This window comes from Triticum urartu, chromosome 1A, assembly GCF_056163025.1.
Source record: "Triticum urartu cultivar PI428250 chromosome 1A, HENAU_Tu73, whole genome shotgun sequence".
NCBI classification, from domain to species: Eukaryota; Viridiplantae; Streptophyta; class Magnoliopsida; order Poales; family Poaceae; genus Triticum; species Triticum urartu.
Window position 1 is genome coordinate 320,154,265 of NC_141873.1, and position 9,744 is coordinate 320,164,008.

Consider the following 9,744-nt stretch of genomic DNA (forward strand, 5'->3'; position numbering starts at 1 on the left):
GGCCTTTTCACCGGAATGTGCCTCTGTTGGGCTGTGCCACATGTCGATGAATCATAGGTGCCTCCTGTCTAGTGAGTGGATGACATCTGTCCCAACGGTGAGCCAACACGTGTTTCCTCCGGCCAATGAGAATTTTACACGTAGAAAATCCCCATTGGTCCGGGCTGTTAACGGGTTATCAGATCCAAAACCGGACCCGATAGCTTAACGATGACCCGTTACGGGGGATGCCACCTGTCGGTCACCCTTGACGAAAGCACTTCCATGACACGCCATTTATCGTCATGGAAGTGGACACTTCCATGATGATAATTTTTGTAATGTCATGGAACACTTCTACGACAGCACATGTATGACTATCTTGATTCTGTCATAAAATCGTCATGGATGTACATGCATGACAGAAAACTTGACCTACTGTGACAAACACGTATCATCACGGAAGTGTATTTTTTTAGTGAAAATACTTTGCTGGATTTTTTGTGTTTTATTTATCCATATACCTATACAGGATTTGAGCCTTGCAATTAACCGCCAAGGGATTGACAACCCCTTGTTCGCGTTGGGTGCAAGTATTTGTTATTTTGTGTGCAGATGTTGTTAATGAGGTGTTGTGTCGTTCTCCTACTGGATTGATAACCTTGGTTCATAACTGAGGGAAATACTTATCTCTACTGTACTGCATCTCCTTTCCTCTTGAACGAAATCCCAACACAGCTCACAAGTAGCATGAAGCGCCACCGTCTCAAGGCGGAACCTGAGCAGGAGCACTTTTGCTCTCCGCGGAGCGATTCCACCGGGGAAACTTCCCTCCGGGAGGGGGAAATCAAAGCCATCGACATCAACATCCTCGCATCATGGGAGGACCAATCTTCATCAACATCTTCACCAGCACCATCTCATCTCAAACCCTAGTTCATCTCTTGTATTCAATCTTTGTCTCAAAACCTCAGATTGGCACCTGTGGTTTGTTAGTAGCTAGTGTTGATTACATCTTGTAGTTGATGCTAGTTGGTTTATTTGGTGGAAGATTATATGTCCAGATACTAATGATATTCAATACCCCTCTGATCTTGAACATGAATATGATTTGTGAGTAGTTACTTTTATTCTTGAGGACATGGGAGAAGTCTAGTTATAAGTAATCATGTGAATTTGGTATTCGTTCAATATTTCAATGGCATGTATGTTGTTGCTTCCTTTAGTGGTGGCATGTGAACGTCAACTACATGACACTTCACCATCCTTGGGCCTAAGGGAAGGAATTATGGAGTAGTAATTAGATGATGGTTTGCTAGAGTGACATAAGCTTAAACCCTAGTTTATGCGTTATTCCATAAGAGGTTGATTTGGATCCATATGTTTCATGCTATGGTTAGATTTATCTTAATTCTTCTTTCGTAGTTGGGGATGCTTACGAGAGGGGGTAATCATAAGTGGGAGGCTTGTTCAAGTAAGAAAGATGCCCAAGCATCGGTCCACCCACATACCTAATTATCAAAGTAGCGGACACGAATCAAATAAACATGATTAAAGTGACTAGATGAAATTCCCATGTGTCCTCAAGAATGCTTTGCTTGCTATAAGAGAACGTTTCAGCCTGTCCTTTGCTATAAAAAGGATTGGGCTACCTTGCTACACTTTTGTTACTATTGTTACTTGTGACTTGTTACGAATTACCTTGCTATCAAACTATCTGTTACCGATAATTTCAGTGCTTGCAGAGAATACCTCGCTGAAAACCGCTTGTCATTTCCTTCTGCTCCTCGTTGGGTTCAGCACTCTTACTTATCGAAAGGACTATGATTGATCCCCTATACTTGTGGGTCATCAATGCTAGATTAAGTTTTGGTGTGTGTGAAACACGAGAGTTAATTAAAATCTCTAGCCCCACACTAAACTTCGTCAATACGCGTGACCCCCTAGAAGATCATCCATCTTCGGCACCCTCTTGTGTAGACAACGGTTTACTATTCTCAACTATGGTGAAGCCCAAGGAACTGTTAGCAGGTCATCAACAGCCAGAGCCGATCGATTGTCAGAACCTTGTAACAAAGCGACACCATGCTGTCAATGGATTGAACCGAAGGAACACTTGACGGAAGCATAGCAAGAACATCAAACCTCACAATCACATGTGATCTAGACCGCAACCTGCACCTACTTATATAACTGCTCATGATGCCACTGTTGGGAAACGTAGTTGAAAAACAAAAAAAATGCACCTAGGATCACCCAAGATCAATATGAAGATGCATAACGGGTTGGGATCACGATCGTTACCGTCACCGAGTTGCATCAGACGAAGAACGTGTCCGTGTAGATCATACTTGGATCCCTCGAACTATCGATGAACGATCCCTCATACCACTCACGAATTGTCCCTCGAAGCGAAGACCGAAAGCACGGCCTCTCTACTTGGTTGCAAGTGTGCAGCCTTCATGATCCGGCAGCGCTTCGCCGTCTAGAGCTAATAGTCGCCGGAGAACTAGAGGGAGGAGATTAGAACCACATTAGGCTTCTGATTATGAGGACAAGAGGATTAGTCTAGCTCTAATTATTCAACTAGGACCAACTAGAACTAGAACTAGAACTAGAAGAACTAGAGGAGGCTCCAAAACTTGTATGTTTAGTTATGGCCAATACCTCAAGTATATATAGGTTAGAGGGGAAGAGGAGGGTTGCCACCAAGGAGGTAAAACCTCCTTGGGGCGCTAGCCTAATGGGGGAGGAACTGGACTCCTCCCCTACTCCCAATTCAGCCACCTTCCTTAGGGAAGGAGGCAATTTCCCACTTGGGCCTTTTTGGCCCAAGTTGCCTTCCACCTCTTGGCCTTTTTAGGCTTGTTGATATTTAAATTAAATATAAAATGTTATAAATACATCTAGACCAGTTTTTATATATATTAACATCTCCGGAAAAAAATTCCACCTATATATATTTTATCGGTAATACCCGGTATTACCCAATATTCACCGAAACCCTTCCAGTGACCCCGAAACACTTCCAAATCCTCTCAAAACTATTCCGAATATTAATGAAATGATTCCAAAAATATAGTCTCATCACTCCCGTCTCAACGGATCATGGTTTCCTTAAGCTTGTGACCCTGTAGGTTCGGTAACTCATAGACATGATCGAAACCGTTCGTTCAATGACCGACAGCGGGACCGTGGAAGTCCATATCGATCCCTATGAGCACAAGAATGATATTCTAGCAAACCTTTGGTTATCATGTGATGTTCCCTTTGCTTCATGATACTTCACAAAACCCGGGATGCATCGGTATCCTCCTGATTCATCACCATGCTCACTATACCGAAATCTGTGTTGCCAGTTTTGTTCTTCTTTCTCGTTATTGTGTTCTGGCATCCTTGTGACGAAGTCAGCTGTGTCTGGCCAGATGATGATTGATGCCGTCACACTGAGAGGGACCTAAAAATATATCTCTATCGTCGGAGAAGCAAATCCCACTCTTGAGCTATCAGGCCACTTATCAAACTTTCTGATGAACCTGTAAGTTGTCGTTATGATCACCATGTTACAGGTGACGTTTGAGCAACCCCAAAGCCCATCGTACGGTAAGAAGTGACCACAATACTCTCATGGTCTAAGGAGCAAGGTCACATTTTAACATTCCGTGTTATTACAACTGAATACAAATGATATTAATCCAAGTCACAATAAAAAAGTTTGGGTTGATTCAATATGACCGTTCTTCCAATGTCATAATCTCAATGTTGTTTTAGGACTATCATTACACTTAAGGATATCCTAAGATCCGAAAAACATGACCACCAACAACACTTGAGCTAGTCCCAGAGGCAAGACTAGGAACCTTTTTATTTAACCGTTTATCGTTCCACACGTGCGTATGAGTTTTCCATTGAATCGCATATTCCAGGATCTTAGAAGTTATAACATGAAATATAAACTCTTAATTATGAATGAAATATAAACTCTTAATTATGAATATGGAAATATAATAATATAAATATTATTGCCTCTAGGGCATATTTACAGCACTGGAGCATCGGGACGAATGTGGCGGTCTTAATGCGATAGCTCGCCCATCCGGTGTGTCTCTCCGCCAGGGCATCGGGATCCTGAAGAAGCGGGTTCACCCACAGGGTTTCGACGAGAAACCACCTCCGGCGCCACTCCTTCACGTGTGTGTAAAGCCCTAAGGGGATGAAGTTTCCATCTTTTCCTTCGGCCGCAAAACGGAAGCATACACAGCTGGACATCTGGTCCACGAGGATCGGGCGCTTGGCGAAGAAATGGCGGAAAAGGTCTAGCAACGGCATTACCCCGACAAATGCCCAACAAAGAAGAGCGAGGATGGAAATAGTGAGGACCACATTAGGGTGCAAATGGAGCATATGCACCCAGTAATTCGCCAAAATAGCAAGAAAGAAATCCGAGAATGGGGGGACCAGGCCGGCGATAAGGAAGTGAAGAAAGATGGGGGCACGGTGGCATCATTTTCCGGGTTGCCCACCACCTAAAGCTTTGTCGGGATCCACTCGTTCCTCTTGCCGCCGACCAAGAGCCAGAACTGGTCGAAATCCTCAGCAAATCTCCGGCGGGTATAAGACCTGCGGTGGTTCCGCTGGAGCCACTCTCTTTTTTCCCTCTATTTGTCTGTGTCGGGCTTCTTGCGCGGCGCCATGGGGGCTGGAAAGAAATACTCTCGAGCGGTGGGAGGCTGCTGGGGAGCGTGGGTGCCAGCGATGAAGCATAAAGTGTGAGAGGAAGAAGACGATGGGACGAAGGGGATGTACCGCCGCCCTTCCCCTCTTTATAACAAAGACAAGCGGAGCAGCAACCGCCCGCCAGTCAAGGTGTGGCGCCCCACTCTCACCATCCCTCGAGGACGTACATCTGACATGACATGATAATTGAGGAGGCATTCCCTTTCTGTGACTTAGCTTGAGACCGCAATAAACACGGCTGGGGAAGGAGTATGGGTACGAATTCCCACCTACCAGAGCCAACTGCCACGCTCAAGCCCCGGCCTTTCCTAGGCCCGTCCCCTTGCTCGCGCCCTACGACAGGCACAGGAAGGGCATAGGCCCAGGGGCTACTTTTGGCCCAATGGGAACCAGGGTACCCTAGGCCGGCGGGCCTCGGCCTTGACCATGGCGCCCGGCAAGCAACGCCACATGAGGCCACCCGATTAAAGGGTTGGCAACATGTCACTCCTTTAATGGAAGACAACCAAGAGGCTGAGCTAGGTAATTCACGGGACGCCCAACCCCGATAGGGCGCTTCCCAGGTCCGCCCGGGAGGCACCGCGCCTTCTGTTTCCTCCTCGAAGAAGGAAGGGAATTTGTGAATCAAAAGCATTAAATGCACCCCATCTCGCCTCTACAATTGTCGTCGGCAGCTGGGATGGGATGCGACAAGCCCATCCTCCTCATCATGAGCTTCGGCGATGCGTGCCACTCCCTGCGGTCATTAACAGTGGCCACTAAAGATTCACCTACCCGACGCGCGGCTACAGGGCATCGTCCGGCAGCTGCCTGCCCGATATGGACATGCGTGCCACATCCGGTCATGTCAGGCCAGTACGGCGGACCATGCCTTACCTTTTGTTTATGCTGAACTAATGGCAAACCTCTAGGGCAAAAGAGGGAAGAACCAAAGCAGTCTAAATAAGGGAGGACCACGGCCTGGCAAAGGGACTCGTTCACAACTGATCACACACATTGTAGCCAGTTCGTCGAGAACACTACTGCAATAACATCCTAAAGCAAGAATAGAGTGTTACACCTCGATGGTGGCCTGAACTTGGGTAGCTTCAGTGTGCTCTATTTTTTGTCTCCCTCTCTCCGATGATCGATGACCTAGGAACATAGTGTGTTCAGTGCCTGGACGAACTCTCTAAGGGTTGTTGCACACAACCTAATGTCAGGATCTTAGACTCCGACAACCTGACATGGCCCTCTCATCCTTTATGGTCATGTTGTGTAGGATCACACAACAATTCATGATGTTTTCCAATAGATCCTTGTCTAGAAATAAGTAGGCCCCCGGACAATTGCAAACCTTGCTTGTAGCACTCCAAGTGCCCTCTTAATGTCCTCCCTCTGAGCTTCTTGTGCCTTCGCAAAATGCTTATGCTTCTGCTCTCGGGCTTGAAAGTTGCCTTCACAAATGTTGACCATGATGAATATATGCCATCTGCTCAAAATTAGCCTTGGTCATACCGATGGCCATTCACCGTGAAGCTGCAAGGTGGACAAGTACCATCAGCTTGCCTTGCAAACAGATGGGATCACTTTAAAACATTGATGTCATTGTGAGATCCAGTCAACCTAAAATAGCAATGTCAGATCCACTGATCTTTGGAGGCAAGAACTTCCAAAATTATGGTCGGATCCTTGGAATGCCCGGTGAATTGGTCATTCCAAGATGGAAGGCAATTCTTTCACTTCCAGTGCATACAATCGACACTTCCTAACATCTTAGGACATCTTTTTTACTTCATGCATCTCTAGAAGCATGGCCGTGTCCTCGGCATTGGGTGCTCACGGATACTACGGTCCATAAACACGCACAACAGTTTTATTGAACACTTTGATGCACTTGATGATTATATTTCGGCCATTCTAAGGGTGTCATCCCATGAATCTGCGGGAGAGCCATATGCAAGCGTCTGAAGTTATGCGGTCACCTTATGAAAAGAGGGAAAACCCAAAAGGCCGGGGCCATTTCTCTGTTGTTGAAAGAAAGGTTTACTGGCGTTCATGTCGTCGGCAATTCGATGAAACGGATGTTCGGTCATGCGGAAGCATCACCAAAACACGTATGACAGGAAGGTACACTACATGCCTCACCCAACCTCCAAATACGAAGGCTCGCGTGCTCGATTTGAAGGTGCTCTAAAAATTATGGTGATCGAGGGTGGAATGATGACTCTACTAGGGTGTCATTTTGGACAAAAATCTGGCGGTTATTAAGGTGATCGAGCCAATACGGTGATGTACTATAGTTGCTCTAAACAAACATAAAGTCATGGCGAGGCGCTCTTAGATTCAAAGATTAACGGCAGACAAACATTGGAAGAATTACTGTAAGGACAAGCATTGGCTGTTCTTCTTGCAGGCTTAAGATTCTGACACAAGATAAAAACAGAGCACGGATACACGATTTGAGATTTTTAAGAACCGTGCTAGCTCAGCCGATGTTTCGTTGTTTTCCCTAAATCTCATTCTCAAATCCCAAGTTCTCCACGCATACATGTACATGACAAACTACAGATTTCCAGTTTAATTACCACGGTGAGACACACACACGCACACACACACACACATGGAGCGCTCACTCTAACTAAAACTCTACCGACCATCTCATCTCATCTTCTTTACAAGTCTCTCTGAACCCCAAGAACCCAAAACAGAAAGAGACAGTACCGTCTGAGCTCCTCTTCTAAGCCTTCACCGCCATTCCGGCTGCTGCCCTGTCGTTGCTCTTCCTGGTGACCCGGATGTAGAGGAAGATGACGGCCATGACGGCCGCGGCGAACCCGGCGAGGATCACCTCGGCGCCGGCGATGGACCGGTCGTGCCTCCCGCCGGCAGGCCGCGCCACGCCGTCCGGCCCCTCCGCCGGCAACGGCGTCGGCGCGTCCGCGGTGGCGCCCAGCAGCGGCCTGGCCATCGCCATGGCGACCACATCGGCAAGAACCGCCAGAAGTAGCACCAGCCTCGGCTGGGACAAGAAGGCGCACCTCGCCATTGCAGCTCTCACTGACTCTGTGTGTGGGCGGTCCGGAGTTGTGTGAGCTGGAGATGTGAGGAGCAGAGCAGAGCAGAAGAGGGTTAGTGGAGAGTGGGTGCGGGTGAGTGAATATATAGGCCGTGAGCCGAGCTGGAGGCTGGGAGTGAGCTGGATGCTGAGTTGCTGACCATGGTTGGCGCACATGAGACTGGAGAGAGGAAGGGGGGGAGGAGGAGGTTGGGATCGGGGGAGATTGTCTCCGGGGAGGGACGGGTGCTGCTGTGCTGTGGAAGGACGACGTGTCTTTGGCCTTAACTCCGAGTAGTTGGCTCTGTACTAGCTAGGCAGGCTGCGTACGATTATGAAGCGATGCTCTTGATGCTACGAGTACGACACTGTTCCATTCGTTATGGGCATTCTCAGCTCCAGTTTCATACAAGCTTCCTTCTTGTTTCCCACTCGCTTTCTACCTAGCATATGTTTTTCTTATCCCGCGTTTTACTTTCATTCAGGTGAGTATAAGAGTATTGTTGCTGGTACTACTTTTCGTGCATTTTGCTATTCCTTGCATCCCTCTGAAATTCGAAACTGGATCCTCTAACATTAAGAAGAAAAGTTAGAGAAGCTACAATATCCTAACTTTTTCTCTTTCAATCCATATGATTAAGGCTAAAATTATTTAAATTAATTTACAAATTACGGATTTAATGTGTACATTTATAATCATTACATACAAATAATTCGATGATGAAATAAAATTAATTATAGATTATTTATGTCTACAATAAATATCAATAGTAAATAATAAACGCCTCTAACATTCCTTCTTTATTTTACACTAGGATTGCATTGTAGCATCATGACTTTGCTTTTCTAAGTTAGAGGATCCGGCTCCCTGAAATTCATGTATTTGAGCGTGCACTGCGCATACAGTTTGGAGCCGTGCAGTGCCGCTGTTTCCAGTTGGGCCGGCAGTCAGCAGCCGGCACTAACATTGACCCTTGCCGAAAGCGCGCGGCGGCATCTCCTTGTTTGGTGGAGCGAGGAGAGGACGGCTGGCCACGCCCAGCTGGATGCCAACCGGCCAGCTAGTAGCTAGGCTACACGACTACTAGTATACTGCTAACACTGTTCCGAGTCAGAATACGCGTTTGGTGCCCGAGTGCGGGGCGCCTGCCCTACCTACAGTATCTACGTACGTGCAAACATTATTATTCCGCTTTGCTCGGCTTCCTTCATTTACCTCTCAACTTTTCTAGCTAGACTAGAGAGCACGTACGTACACGAGCGAGCGAGCGAGCGAGCGCTCTCCTCTCCCTGTGGCTCGTGGTTGTGCTTGGATTTCTAGAGTAATCGAGCCAAACCCGACTCGCGGGATTTAATTCAATTTCTCTCTCTACAGGTTCCACTTTAACCCCAGCGCACGGAATAAAGTTGGAGCCATCACTTGAGAATGGATCGCCGACCGACAAAGCATGCACTGTCTCGAATCAAGGGAAAGGGTCCGTACCAGTACCAAGGATCTAGATCCGCATCCAGCGTCATGTCAAACGAAAAGAGCACACGTGTTAGACACCTTTACTCACACAAAGCTGTTTCACCCCGCTAATGCTTTCTGTATTGCTAAGAGCAACTACAACAGTGGGTTTATAGTCTGCTTATTATACTGTAATTTTCTTTTGCGGGGATATTATATTGTAATTCTTGCTTATATGAAGAAGAGAGGCATGAGAAAATAAAGAAAGTGGACTCTCATAGAAGAGTCACTCTATGTGCATGCTCCTAAACAAATACAGTAAACATGAAGAAAGAGATGAAAAGAATGTGAGAAAAAAAAAACTACTCTTATAGGCCCTAAATCTTATACTTCCTCCATTTCTAAATATAAGTTTTTTTAAAGATTTCAATAGAAACTACATACGAATGTATGTAGACATATTTTACAATGTAGATTCACTCATTTTGCTCCATATGTAGTCCCTCATTGAAATCTCTAAAATGGCTTATATTTAGAAACG

At 46.4% G+C, this 9,744-nt stretch overlaps 1 protein-coding gene across 1 annotated transcript; it reads right to left on the reverse strand.

Moving 5' to 3' along the window:
* Nucleotides 1-7,113: 7,113 nt before the first annotated feature.
* On the reverse strand, nt 7,114-7,985 carry LOC125532864 (uncharacterized). The gene has a single exon (XM_048696750.2). The coding sequence runs from the start codon at nt 7,928-7,930 to the stop codon at nt 7,436-7,438; it is 495 nt and encodes a 164-aa protein (XP_048552707.1). The 5' UTR covers nt 7,931-7,985; the 3' UTR covers nt 7,114-7,435.
* Nucleotides 7,986-9,744: the final 1,759 nt, after the last annotated feature.

Excerpts from the sequence above, each read along its gene's own strand:
- LOC125532864 (XM_048696750.2), bottom strand. The coding sequence starts at position 7,930 with ATGTGCGCCAACCATGGTCAGCAACTCAGCATCCAGCTCACTCCCAGC.